The 14,685-nt window shown below is 44.4% G+C and overlaps 1 protein-coding gene across 6 annotated transcripts in view; it reads left to right on the forward strand.

The window, feature by feature from the left end:
• BACH2 (BTB domain and CNC homolog 2) overlaps window positions 1–14,685 on the forward strand; it is a 182,052-nt gene that overhangs the window by 153,139 nt on the left and 14,228 nt on the right. For all 6 annotated transcript variants that reach the window (XM_033055268.1, XM_033055273.1, XM_033055269.1 and 3 more), the window contains one exon: window positions 12,903–14,447. In XM_033055268.1, the coding sequence (XP_032911159.1) occupies window positions 12,903–14,447 (1,545 nt within the window). The remainder of the gene's footprint in view (window positions 1–12,902; window positions 14,448–14,685) is intronic.

The raw sequence follows: 14,685 nt of genomic DNA on the forward strand, positions 1-14,685 counted from the left end.
CGTGAGGTGCTGCAGAAATGATAAAAAAATACATAAATAAAAGGATAAAAGGGATGAAAACACTAAAGGTGCAGTGCATGATTTTTTTGGCTTAGATTGAGGCAAGCTCTTTTAGAAAATGTCCCCTTATCTTTTCTCTCACTTAGCATTGCGGTGTTGCCTTCCTTTCTAGCTGTATTTAGTTGCAGCTGTCCTCTTCAGCATCTTTCTCGTTTTCCTTCATACCTGGCAGGGATGTGGCCCTTTCCCCAGGAGTCTGACAGATTCTGTCCCCCTGGACTAGCCTCCCTGCTCAGGCAGAAAGATCCCAGTGCTCAGGTCGGCAACGTGCCTGTTCTTCCTGTGTCACCCTGCCACCATTACCCTTCTTTCCTGGGAAAACATGGAAGGTGTCAGAGGGCAGGGTGGGCACTGACCACAGGGTCCCACTGGGGGAGGGCAGCCTCTCCTGCCTCGGGGCCATGAGACCCCTCTGCCCGGGCTGGAGCTTCAGCACCATGTCTGCCCTGCAGTGAGTGGTTTCAGGACCAAGCAGCTTCTTTCTCCTCTTTGTGGTGAGCTCCAACCAACAACAAACAGTGAAGAAGATGGGATGACTGCTGAGGAGGGTGTTGCTGGGGCTGGAGCCCAGCCTGGGGACATGGAGTGAGAGACCCCCGCTCCTATGCCATGCTCTCTATGCAATTAAGAAATTTTTTCCCCAGTACTTCCAGGGAATTAATAATTTCTATTAATTAGAAACCAAGCCAAATCTCCCCAGTGTACTCAAGAAAGAACAGGACTCTAGTATCACTGAGGAATGGGAGGAAAAACAAGATCACAAAGCTGGAGTGGTGCAGACCAGTGGAAAAGATGAAGGCAAGGAGGATCCATGCAGCAAACATGGCATTTACATTGTGCGGACCCTTGCTCCTCATCTAGGGAAAAATGCAGCAAGGCCCCAGAGTAAAAATCCATCCAGAGGTTGTAGAGTTGCTGCTGGTAGCTTGCACGCTGCCCATCTCCTTCCTCCAGCAGACGTGTGCATGGCTACAGGCATGGCTCTCTGTTCACTTGGAATTAATGGGATTATATACAGCAGGAGAGGAGGCAGGGTACACTGAATTCTGCCAATACGGAGCTTCAGCCTGTGCTGCTTGATCTTTAGAAAAATACAAGTAAAACAAAATAAAGTAGCAAGAACCAATTCCAGAGTGCTTCAGTATGCACATAAACTGGCTTTCATTGCTCACAGCACACATAAATATGCACTGGCGACTGAGGCAGCAGAGTAACACTTTGCTGTTCGTTATTTTATCAGACAGTGATAATTGAAGTTAATATTTTCTTAGTAGTGTCTCTGAGAGTTTATTTATGCTGTTAATAATCTGAGCAGCTGTAATGGTGCTGGCTGCCAGAGCTGTAGCCTTTTAGAATCACTCCAGTGTGGCAGTGATACGATGGTAATAGAAATCCAAGGAAAAAACAATCTTTTTGGAGCAGATGGGGCTAATTCAATCCCTTTCACACACATTCACGTTATTTAGTCTCTTTCTCACACTGGCATGCGTGGGTGCACGTGAGCATATGTAGTCACACACACACACACACACACAAATAGCTGTAAAGTCCCACCTTCCACCCTCTGAGGAAGTCAAGCTGGAAATGCCATAATTTTTCTATGTGAGAAGTCTTTCTGGGGTTTCTATGGTACATGGCATTTTCTACCCCTCAGTTTCTGGATAGATCTTAAAAATATCATGTATGAAGCAGAAAGGGGAAAGTAATTTCCTTGGGGACAGCCCAGAGCTGGGCACAAGGTCGTGGCTGCACTGGGATGCTATTGCCCAACCTTCCCATCTTTCCCTGCCTTTGACCTCTTTACTGTGGGTCACTCCTGCTAAGCCTGCACTCCTTTAGGGACTAAAAGAGCCATTTACCTTTTACTCATAGCAGACATGAAATCTCAGCAAGAAAGTAAACGCCTACAATTTTTTCTGGTGGGATTTACAAAGCCTAGTTAACCTTTTGGGCCACCGAGAGAAGAGGTAACTGCTCCTCGTGGAGGATGGGAGGGAACCAACTTTGCCAGCTCAGCAGTGGCTGGTTCTCCTTGCAAACCTGCATTGCTGAGCTGAGCAGACGTCACTGATGAAATGTGAACACCAAGCAGTGGAACAAAAGCCATCAGATCCGTAATCCTCAGATCTGTTGTATCCATGCAAGAACAAAAACAAGGTGATGGCAGAAGAATTGCACGTCCAAATAGCGGAAATTAAATGGCAAGGCAGGGGAGGAGAAGAAAAACAGGAGCAAATGCAACATTTGGCAGGTTTTTGTTTTCAAAATAAGATGCTTGTAGGAAGCTGGGTCACTTTTGCAGGGTTTCAGCCTGCCAGTTAATAGCTGTAATTGCTTGGTTACCTCATGAAGTGCAATCGTAAAGACTTTTACACTCATTTCCATTCACAAGCGAGCAAGAGTATCTCTGGATTTAAAATGTTACGGTACTTGCTGGGCAGCACTGCCTGCTGCCCCCAGTGTAAGGATGCCAGTGATTTTATATGCTGTGCTATGCCAGCACACGGTGACAGGCAGTGCCAGAAGCATGGGTGTCATCAGCCCTGTGGAAACAGCTATGAGCTGCTTCAGATGTTACCCAGCCCCATCTCCTGAGCCTGCTTCTCCTCCAGGTCCTTTGTCTTCTGAGTTAGTGCTCTTCCTCTGAGTGCAACCTTGTAGTTTTTTAAATCATATCTGACAGAGCCTGCTTCTTCCTCTCCTACACTGCATGGAGTATAATAGTAGGGCTGGTAGTGAGGTGGCTTGCTGTGAAGTACTCCTTGTTTTTATAAAGTAATTACAGTGTATTTAACGCACTGTGTATTTAATACACTATTACATAGTTCATGTGCATAAATACATTCTGCCATGCCTGGGAAAGAGGAGTACTGGTGAATTTGCAAGTCTTGGTAGTTTTTCAGTGGTGTTGTGCTTACTTGTATATCAATTACAGCTTCGGAAACTGAGCCACTCCTCTAAGCACCCTCTGAATTAGCAAATTTCTACATGTATCTTTATTTTCTGTCTATTTCGGTATTTCCTAATGTAATTTGGAGGCTTCTAGGATTCTTTCTTTATTCCAAAAGTTCTGAAACTGCTTTTGTTTTCCCTTTTTCTACCTACTTTGGCTCATGTTGTGCACTTAAACAGATCTTTCACAGACTCCTCTCACAATTTATATTCTGTGAAAGCTTTCCCACTCCTTCCTCACCCCCCCTTACTGCTAACACTTCCTCTTGTTTTTCTTTCTTTTTTAATCTTGGGGTCAGTTTAATTTTCCTTTTGCAAAAATGTGGGACTAATTTTAATTTTAAATTACAGTTGCACTTTAATTCTGATGTTGCTTTTCAGTTAAAATCTGTTCATTTCTGCTTGTTTCTTCCCTGCTGGTTTCAGTATGGCTTGCATGGGCACCTAGGGAGTGAAGGCAGCATTTCTGCTGAGCCACCTTCTTGTGTCATCCTTCGTTACTCTGTTCCAGGTTTCTTAAGATGCACATTGCACGGGAAAACACAAAAGTATTTGAAACAGCCAGGTTTCCCTTTGCTTTCTCTCCCAGTTCATGCCTGAGTGTTTAAACTGCTAATTAGTGCCACTGTTTTTTAAGTGCACTTTGTTGATTGAGTTATGTTGTGGGCATGTTGTCGTTTTAGAGAGATGGTTCTTTGAAACATCCTCATCTCTAATTTTCTTTTTAACACCTTCACTAAGAGTCTCACCTTAGCAGCCCCAAAGTTCTCCTCCCAAAGCCTTTTTACCTAGGCTTCCCTGCAGGTACTCTCTTGGCCATAACTTGGAATTTTCTGTATTCTTGTTATGCCGTGGACAACCTCTGACATCAACAACATACCCCAAATCACAGGATTAGTTAGGAAAAATAATAAAATGGTATTTGACTTCAAAACAGGTTACTGAGTGGGATTTTAAAATAAGGACTCTGGCAGGTATCATATGGCAGTTTTGCTTGCAGGGTTTTAAGAAGTTTCCCCCTCCAGCTGAAGAGCTGTTTTACCAAAGGTGTTGTGCTGCTGTGAGGTAGCAGAGGGAGGTGCAGCACAGATCTGCCTCCCTGAGCTGCCCAGCTACTCATGACTGAGTTTCTCTGTGGCCCAGAGGAGCAGCCGTGCAGATTTTGCTTTGAATGGTAAAGCCTAGGGCTGCCTGATGGGTACATCTGGCAGTGACCAATGTTTATGGTAGATATGATGCAGGCAGTGCATCCCTGCTACGGAAGAGCACTGCATCTTCCTGTCCTATAGCCTTTCAGTTTTCCAAGTGTGTTCCTTGATCTTTGGCAAGATGCCTGCTGTTTCCTGCACTGAGATCTGTCTGCAGCAAAGTATCGAGGCTTATGCCTATGATTTCTACCTTTCTTCTCAATAAACTGTGTATTTTCCAAAAGGTGTGGCAAATTCAACCAATTGCTTTTTCCTCAGAATTTTCAGAGATGCTGAAAACATGCAGGGATGCTGTCACAATTTCCAAAAGTAAATTCTTAGCTTTGATTTGAAACCAGTCTCACTTTTGAAAGGTTGAAAGAATTTCAATTTGGCTTCAGTAACTCTGAGAGGAAATAAAACTAGAAGTTGTGGATTAAAATAAGCATTGCAGTTGGATCAGCGATTATTTTTACTTTTACTACACTCTAGGTTATTTTTTTGATTTCCTAGATGTCTTCTGATTCTCTCTTCCCCTTTGGTTCCTCTGACATTAAGGCCTGGGGATTTTGAGAGTGCTTCAAAGCTGGGGCCATTGCCATAGTGAATTTGATTCAGACAAAGCTAAGTATGTGCCTCGACTCTTGCACTCCCCCCGTGAGTCATGTGTGGTCGGGTGCTGACATAACCAATACCATGCTCATCGATCCAGCGGCTGTTTACGCCATCTTTGCGCTTGGCAATCAATTCCAAGCCACTTGCCCCGCCGTCAGCACTGACGCACTTCTCACGGAGCACTGGACACAGTTTGCCATTACTGCTTCCCATCCTCCGGGCGAGTCTAGCGTGAATGACTTCCCCTTCCTCCCCATCTCACCTCCTGCAGGCACACCTGCCACCTTGGAATGCTCTGCAGGCACTGAGGGATAGTGGTCTCCCCTCTCAAGAGCCGAGGTGTTTTGCTGCCCCTGGGTGCATTCATTATGCCAGAGAGAGGAGAATGAGAAGTCACTTGGTTTCCCTCTACTCTCACACAGACAGTCAGGGCTTCTAGTGTAAAATTGTTGTCTGGCCAACAGCTGGGCTTTCAGGGGGGAAGACTGAGGAGGGTGCTTTTAGAGTTTTTTCTTTTGAAAGTACAGAATTGGAAGTTGGACAAACACTTTCAGTGTGGCATCTTCTGTAAAAGTACCACTAAGGGCAGTTAAGCATCTTCTTGGAAACTCTCAGTCTGACAGCCTCAAGAGGCTGTTGTGGAGAATGCACTGGAAAGATACCAGGATACCGCTTAGACCATTCAGGGTGTGGCTTAGCAGATGGCAGTTTCTCAGTTTTTCATTATTTTTTTAAAAATTAATAATTGGGTGATGGGCCTCCTAAAGCAAGGAGCTGTGTGTCCAGTTTCTGTGCTCCCCTGGTGTGCCTTCATGCCCAGGGAATGCATGGTGATGGTGTGGTAGGCTTCCACCCCTGCAATGTGATGTGATGTGGCAGAGGCCACACTGTCACTTGGACTTCAAGTTACTCTTCTGCACAAAATTTGTATGCGTTTACCAGAGAATGTTAAACTGGGGTTGGCAGGGTATCTACTTAATTTTTAAAATGCTTTTAGATTGAAAAAAAAAAGAAGCCTATCGTTGTTGGTCTTCTCCATCAGCGACTTGTACATTCCTTTGTTGTTTAAAAGCTTACATAATACAAATACCAGCATCTGATGCTTCTCACCCAAGTGGAATTTTTAATAAGTGGTCACTCATTTTAGGAGCTCCACAGCTTTATGAGCCAATAAATAAGGGAAATACATCTGCAAGCTGCTGGTGAGACAACACTTAAATGCTGTTAAATTAAAGTGGGGAAATGCAGTAAAATGTTGGTGTGGCATTGCCTTAGAAAAGTACTATGCTGTTTATCATCTCTTCTGATTTTTTCCTGCTTCCTGCGTGTTCTCACCTTACATAAAAGGATCATGGTTTCAAAACAATTCCTGCTTGTGTGCATATGTAGGAACAAACCGTGATGTCTTAACACCATTGGTTTTGCACGTGACTGACCTGTTTGAGCCTGGTAATATACTTAAATCTTTCAGAGAGTTTTCCAAAACCAAATAAGCTCAGGCTAGGAAAAGCCAGGCTTCACCATCCCAGGTAAAAATAGCTAAGTAAATAACCAGGAAGTCTCTTAATTCTTAATGGAATAACAGCTTTGGTGACTGATTTTTGTTATCAGATTACCCTCTGAAAATAACTTCTGTGCTATACTTGCAATTGGCTGTAGAAGAAAAAGAATACACTGTGTGCTAATTTTAGCAAATAAGATTAGAGTTAATATTTAATCCCAGAGACCTTCTTCAGGCTGTGGAAAAAAAATAGCAGCAGTTAACTGTCACTAATCTTATCTCCTATTTTTCTAGCATGTGTTTGATTATGTAACTTGTAGTGTTGGGAACCTGCTGGCTGAGTGAAAAGTTGGTGGTTTGTTGGCTACATGCTTGAACATATTAGACAACATCAGGGCTGAGATGGATTAAAAAGCTCTGCATGTGCCTTTAGACTGCAGTAGCAATGCTGAGAGGCCAGTAAAACAGGTACCACAGTAGGCTTACTGTGAAACAATATGTGAATAACTGATTCATTTGGAGTTCTGCAAGAAACTGTTACATTTCTGCTATTTTTCTATGCAGTTGTTTTAAATAATACCTAGTTTGATATTTGATATTCAGCATGTGAGGTTTGATTCAATCTTCCTTTCTTCCTTCCCCACAAAATGGCTTATTTGGATCGATGATCGAAGATTAGAGATGAGGGATTTCTTACTGTTCTTAGGTGACTGATGATGAATTTACCCTGAAAGTCAAAATACTAAAAATATAAACCATTAGCCTAAAAGCAGCTTGTGTGCTTCCCAACAAACCTATCAGTGCTCCTATTGAGTTTTAACAAGTCTACTCAAATGTGTAAAGATAATAACACGTGCCTGTGCTGCTCTGTCAGGACTTGTGCAGTCTCAGTGGGTCTGTAGGTCTCACCACCTAAATTACCCCCAAATCAGTTGGATTTAGCAACTAATGTTCTGCAGATTTCATTGTATCCCTGGAGGGGAGGAGAGGGCTCTGCCCTCTCACGCCACCACCAATGAACTTGTTCTTTGCATGTGCCCCAGGTATGCTTTATTTGGAAAGGAACAATTGCATGTGCATTTGCTGTAGAACTTTACTGCTCTTTTCTAGCAGATCATTGGCACTGTGCCCTCATTAACACAGAAATTAGCCCTGGAAAAGCCTACTAAATTAAAGCCCAGCTCTCCAGAACAAGGTTGGGCTTTGTTAGTTTTCCTTTGCAGTACTCATACATAAAGTATCCATCATCTTCCCTGGAAGGCTTTCCAAGATTGCTCTGGATTGACTCTTAGGTTAAGAGCCAGGGAAAAAAATCCTACCTTTTAATTTCTTTTTTGCTGCAAATGCCAATAGCGCCCCATAGCAAACTAGACAGTTCTCTGTTCTTGATGTTAGTTTGCATCAGATTACTGTAAACATTCCCTTGCTCCATTTTAGATACTGCCTTGCCAAGTTTTACATTCCTACATGTTTACAGTGATCTTTCCTTGCCCTTAATCACTTTTCCCCTCTTTAAATTGAAGTCAGACTTTGCTGGCATTTCGCAGGGGTTGACCTTCCCTGCTCCAGATGCAGCTTTTCATACAGATGCCATTCCGAGCGGGGTTACCAGACATCCATGTTTCCTTTGGAAATAACTTCCCTCCCACCCCCCCACCCCCATAAGAAATACTGTCTGTGCAGAATTGGAGGATTTTATCTATTTGTCTGGGATTTTGAGACATCTGGAAGTCTGGGCAGCCCTCTAATGAGCATGCACTGATGAACTCTGCGGCGCACAGCGAGTCCGGCCGATGTGCAGAAATGTCAGCCCTCTGCGTGTGCTCCGAGGCCACGTCCCGGTGCTCAGAACAGCACAGAGGCCTCGGTGGCACGCCTGATCAGCCCTCACACAGGACACAGATACAACAGGGAGCCAGAGAGAGTTCACCCCCAGTGCTACGTCTCCCACGGTGCCTGTGTGTGTACAGCTATGTTTAAAATAGAATTTCTGACCTAGAAGTCCCTTACAAAAAGATGGTATTCCCAAAGTGGAAGTGAGCTAACCCTCCTCCTAATTTTAGAATAGCACGGGCCCAGAACTAGAAGAATACTTTGCTAAAAATGCTCTATTTGCATCTGTAATGCTGCCTCCTTTATTAGCATTTATTGCTGACTGTCTTCTCAGCTTCTTATTCTCCCATCCGACAGTGATCAATATTCTTTTCTTTGAATTAGCCAGTTTTTTGTTAATGACCAACGAAAAGGGAAAGCAGAGAGTCTAACAACAATACAACTGTTCCTCCAAAAGGAAAAAGCATTGCCCGGAATGCATCAAGGAAATATAATGAGAGATGATGGAGGAAAATAAGGGAAATATTTCCTCACAAGGAGGTTTTAAGTAAGTCTGGCAATGATCTCCCAAAGGAAGTAGTGGAAGTCTGGTCACTTAAATCAATTAGGACTAACCAGAGCATCGCACTCCCCATGACTCTGTAAGGAGAAAAGCAATGTCAAAGTGAACTAAAATAGACTTTGCGTGCTTATTTTCTGCAGGGCTGCTGTCTGTGTTTTGCTGGTAAATTCAATATGGCTAATGCTGATTAACATCTCTTGATGGTGATCATATCATTGCATTGTTTCCAGCCTGTTCCTCAATAGCACGCACTCACAAGGGCATGGCCATACAAAACACGTCCCCCAGCTCAGCTGGCTCTGTCTGAAAGACAAGAGGCAGATAAAGGGCAGGAGAAGTTGTTTTCTCTCACCTTAACAGTGGTCAGGCTTGTTATCACCACAATGCTGGATTGACATAGACCTCCCTACTGCACACTGAGCACACTGTACCTGTGGCAGCATAGCTGAGGCAGGAGCTCCAGGTACCTTAGGCAGGACTGCAGCACCCCTGTCCTCTGTGCACTGGACAGGTTTTAATGCATACAAGACCAACTAGGGACAGAAGCAAGACAAATAAAGTGCTTTACCCTTACTCTTGGTGGGGTGTTTGGCATGCTCCGAGTACACAGGAGAAGTCGTCCCATGCCCTGCTTTGAAACATAAGGGAAAGAAATCAAGCCTCCGAGAAGGATCTTTGCTTTTCTCTCTGTGTGAGCATTGTTGTATGCTTTACCTTTTCTCTGCCTGGTTTTCTAGTAGCCAGACAATTCCATTTAAATAATAGAAACGGTTAGAAATTGGTATAAGACAAAGGATTGAAAGGCAGGGAAGTAGTGACTTGGCATATGAGCTTGGACAGGGTGCCTGGTGGAGGTTCCCACAAACTGATCTGCCTGCTTAAACATTAATTTACATAGAAAATAAGGTTTAAAAGCAAACAACTCTTGGGCATCTTATTTTCAATAGATATAAAAACCCATGGGATTGTTGCTGGCATGGTTTTTACCCATCCAACAAAGGTCTCTCTCACATGTAGATGAAGACTGTTCTAGCAGAGAAATTATCTTTTTCCTTCTGCAAACGTAGATCAACTTGTTTTCACTAACTTTATTCACTAGGATGCATCAGTCAGATCAAATAATTTTAAAAGACTGTTCTTATCTCTTGCTAGACAAATGCCTGTGTCGTGGTAGTACATGCAGTTTCAAAGCCTTTTCTTTCCCAACGTGCGGTGTTCATCGTCACGCTCCAGTGGCTCGATTCCAGCCTTCCTGCCAGAATGCATCAGATGCAAGCAGTCCCAAAATTGGTGGGGCCGAGGCAGGGAACCTGCCACCGGAGCCGAATCAATATTTAGACAGCTTCAGGCAGCAGAGCTTGCGCTGGCTTTCACACTTGGCAGCAAGCTTTGCACCCGTTTGTTTCCAAAGTTATTGTTTGTGCAGTTTCAAGAGTTGGCACCAGAGAGATTTCTGCCTTAGGGCAATAACAAGCGCCGGGTGCTTGAAAAGAAACTTTCCCCCTTTGGATCTGAAGATTGTGAGAGTGAAGGTTGTGTCAGTGGGTAATATCTCAAAGGAAGTCGAGGCACATGTTTGCTCAGAGTTTTCATCATCCTTCACATGAGGCATCTGCTGGGCACCATGGGGAGCCCACGGCACAGAGTCTGCTTCTGACTCTCTAACAGCTGTAACAGCCGCCTTGCTGCTGTTTGTTATCCTGGTGATTTACCTGGAGCAAAAGCCCGTGTCAGCGTGGGAGACAGCCTTGCTGTGGGCTTGGATGAGTCAGCCCCAGGCTGTGCAGAGTGCCTGTGCTGGGGCGGCAGGCAGGCAGGTGAAACCCTGGCCCAGCACGGAAAATTATTTTAATTTGCTTTCCAGCCATTCCACCTAGCGGCCAAGTGCCACCACTGCCAGGAGAGCTGTGTTTGTGCTCCAGAGTCCCTGCAGACCTACGCTGCTGCCGAGCTTACAAGATACACGGCAATATGCAAGCCCCCACACTGAAGATCTTACCATCAGCCTGCAAGTAGCTCATTAAGTTCCCGAGCAATTTTGTTAATCATGCTGCATAGATAAAATGCAGATAGGCCTTTAGTGAGCTGATAATCTAACAAATAGGCAGAAAGTGTAACACTGATAAAGCCGAGATTGGTTTAATAGCCAGCTGTAAATCTTGGCAATTCTGTACCAGAGGCGTATTGTAAAACAGGAATGTGCAAGTGTGTAAGTGCGTGCATGAAAATGCACTGCTTCTTAAAATAGCAGATAGAGCAGTAATACTATGGATGGAATAGCTATTGGGAGCAATTTTAGAGATGTTAGAAAATATTTTTCTCCCCTCCAAAATCCGCACCACTTGTCGTGTCTTCATAATCCGCCATCATAAATACAGGTCTATGAATAACAAAGGCTTGTTTCTGGAAGTCAGGATTTTCTATAAAAATCTGTGAACTCTACCACTGGTCCTGAGGCTGTATAGGGCTTTATAGGGTTTTCATTGAGATTAACCAAATTATTCACTCAGATACACTCTAGTCAGGAATTAGACCTTTGCAAATTCATGGCCTGATGGCTCACCAGCCTTTTGAGCAGTTTCTTTGATCAGTGGCATTAATTCAGCTGGAAGAATCGTAAAAAGCAACTCACCTTCAGGGTATCCCATACCATCCCAAATGTACCCTTCTGAGGAGCTGGGAAATTAGAGTTTCAATCTTCACAGCCTGGGGAAGGAACCTGGTCTCCTACTTTCTAGGTTCCCCTTCTGTCTTTAGGCCATTTTGCAAAAAAAGAGGAGACAGCAGTGCTTCCTCTTCTTGTTTGTTTTAGAAGAAGAAACTCTGCTGGGGATGCCTACGAGGGACATCTGCATCCAGAAGGAGGTTGCAGGCTGTGTATCCCAACCTCACACAGACATGCAGGTGTTGTCTGTGCTGAATCCCATCTAGAGGCCTTTGCCTGGTATGCAAAGTACAGGGAGCTCAGATAAATGAGTGCTACTTGCAAGAAAGGCAAGGAGGTGTCTCAGTGAATTGAGACGGAAAGGACTTAGCAGGGTCATATTGTGGGTGGTTGCAATGGAAATTGAGTTGTGGTCTTCTCAATTTTATTGTGCAGAAACCTTAATCCATGAAGGAGCCTCTTGCTGCTTCATGAAGAATAATTTTTCCAATTCCTTTGCTTCATACCCATTGGGAGAAAAAAAAATTAACAGAAATTAGTGGAAAAGTATTTTAGTCAAAAATAGTATCTATAGTTTACTATGTGGCTTAGTAACTTATTTGATAGCTGTATGTAAAGATACACCTGTAAAATTGGGGAGGGGGAGAAGTGTGTATTTTTTAATATATGGTATATTAATGTAAACATAGGTGGTATGGAAAGAAAAAAGATGAGTAGTTGTGCATAAGTCAAGCTTGGAACAGTTGACTGGAGATCACTCTCCTGGAAATAGTTTTCACTCTTTCTACAAAGAAGATGGTGGGAAATTAAGTACTGAGATGGGATTCAGAATAATTTCAATTATTTGAACTATAAATATTAATTTCTTTTCTGTTAGCTGTACCTCAGGCTCACTAAAATTGGGAACAGTGTGAGAGAAATAATCTCTATGGGATGGAGGAAAGTTATGCAGTCTGCGCTTAGCTATTATGTACTCAGCAATGGCTTGCAAGAAAAATTGAGAAGAAAAAAAGGAAACAGGTTGCTTTTGAAAGAAGCAGAGATGTTTTCTGCTGAATTTTGCTGTAATACTAAGTGTTTCCTTCCCAAAACACTTTTTGGATTTAAGTGGTGTCTTAAGCTTGAAATCACTGTTTGTGGGACCTTCTGTCAGAGCAGACGAATCAAAATTGAATTGGTGCTTTAATGGTTAGTGCTGCAGCACAGTTCAAATTAAATCCATGTAAGACTTAACAGTGTCCAGGCTAGTTTTCTCAGTCTTTTATTAGGGCAGAGTCTTAGTTCATAGGTCTTCAAGATACTTGAGCGGAAAATAGTGCTCAGTTCAACCTGTACAGTGATGCACAGGAGCAACACAAAGGGAGCAGTGCTAGTTCCTGGATGTGGCATCATTGCAGATGTGACAGAAGCTGCGTTGAGCTGTACTTATTTCTGAGGGCCAGATCTGTTTGTTTATCTAAAGGAAGGACCTGGGATGATAGCAAGAGCTGATGGTAACGCTGGCAATTTCCCTCTCTCTTTTCGCAGGTCACTGTCAGGGGATTTGGTCCATTGTTACAGTTCGCCTACACTGCTAAGCTGTTACTCAGCAGAGAAAACATCCAGGAGGTCATCCACTGCGCTGAGTTCCTGCGCATGCACAACCTGGAGGACTCCTGCTTCAGCTTCCTTCAGACACAGCTGCTGAACAACGAAGATGGCCTGTTCCTGTGCAAAAAAGATACCACCTGTCAGCGCATGCACGATGAGGAGAACTCCGATGGAGATGAGGAGGAGACAATGGAATCGGAGACGTCAAAAATATCTTGCCCGAGGGAGAGGATGCACCAAGAACCCTTCAATTTTGAAACCACTGTTGCTGGAGCAGACAAAGGTGAAGGGATGCTGCCTGACTCTGACATGCTGAGAGATAGCAAGGACAATTTGGATAAAGATGCAGTAACACGGTACCCCAGATACAAGAAATACCAGCTTGCTTGTACCAAGAATGTCTACAACACATCACACATCAGTACCTCAGGTTTTGCAAGCACATTCAGTGAAGAGAGCTCTGGAAATGGCCTCAAATCAGGACTCGCTATGGGGCAGATAAAAAGTGAGCCTCAGAATGAAGAGAACGATGAAGAAAGCATCACACTTTGCCTGTCTGGAGATGAACCTGACATCAGGGATAAAGAAGGGGATGTTGAAATGGACAGGAAACAGCCAAGCCTCACTTGTGTCGACAGGCCAAAAAGTGGGTCTTCTCCTTCTTGCTTGCGGTCTTTCTTCAACAGAACAAAAAGCATAGATTTGGTTGGCTTCCCCAGCACTTCCCAACAGCACTTTGGCAGGAGTCCAGCATGCCCTTTTGAAAAAGGGACAACTCAGGGTGACCACAAAACTGACTATGTCCCTTTCACAGGGAACTATGGACAGTCCCATGCCATGCAGAAGGATGCTTCCAACTTCACCGTGGGATCACCACTCAGGGGGCCCGGCTTTGAAACTCTCTGTAAGCAAGAAGGGGAGCTGGACAGGAGGAGTGTTATATTCTCTTCAAATGCTTGTGACCAAGTAAACACTTCGGTGCATTCATATTCTGGTGTGAGCAGCTTGGACAAAGACCTCACTGAGACTGTGCCAAAGGGTCTGTGGGCTGGCAGTAGCCAGTCTCTCCCCAGCTCTCAGACCTATTCGCACAGCGGACTGACCGCTGATCACTTGCCGGGAAGGATGCGGCCGAACACCAGCTGTCCGGTGCCAATTAAAGTTTGCCCTCGCTCTCCTCCTCTGGAAACCAGAACCAGGACCTCCAGCTCGTGCTCCTCCTACTCGTACGCAGAGGACGGCAGCGGCGGCTCTCCCTGCAGCCTGCGTCTGTGCGAGCTCTCCTCTTCCCCGTGCTCCCAAGGCCCCCGATTCCTGGCGCCCGAGCACCAGGAGCCCGGCGTGGTGGGGGATGGATTGTACAACCCGGTCCGAGCCCAGATTAAATGTGAGCCATCCTATGGAACAAACTCCAGCGATGAGTCTGGGTCATTCTCAGAAGCAGACAGTGAATCATGTCCTGTGCAAGACAGAGGGCATGAGGTAGGGATTTAAGATAAGTACAAATATCACTGTTGTTATAACCCAATTAATCGCTCGTTGATTCTCTCAAATGACTTTGCACTTCCCCAGCACTTTCTTTGTTTATAGAGGCAAAGAGTAACTTCTGGTTATTCCCTCATCAGCTGAGTGCACGTGGTTGACTTCACATTAATAGGTCTGCTTGACCTCTGAGGTGTTCAGCACTTACAAAAATTTGGATATGGGAAAGCACCAAAGC

This window comes from Catharus ustulatus, chromosome 3, assembly GCF_009819885.2.
Source record: "Catharus ustulatus isolate bCatUst1 chromosome 3, bCatUst1.pri.v2, whole genome shotgun sequence".
Classification (NCBI taxonomy): Eukaryota; Metazoa; Chordata; class Aves; order Passeriformes; family Turdidae; genus Catharus; species Catharus ustulatus.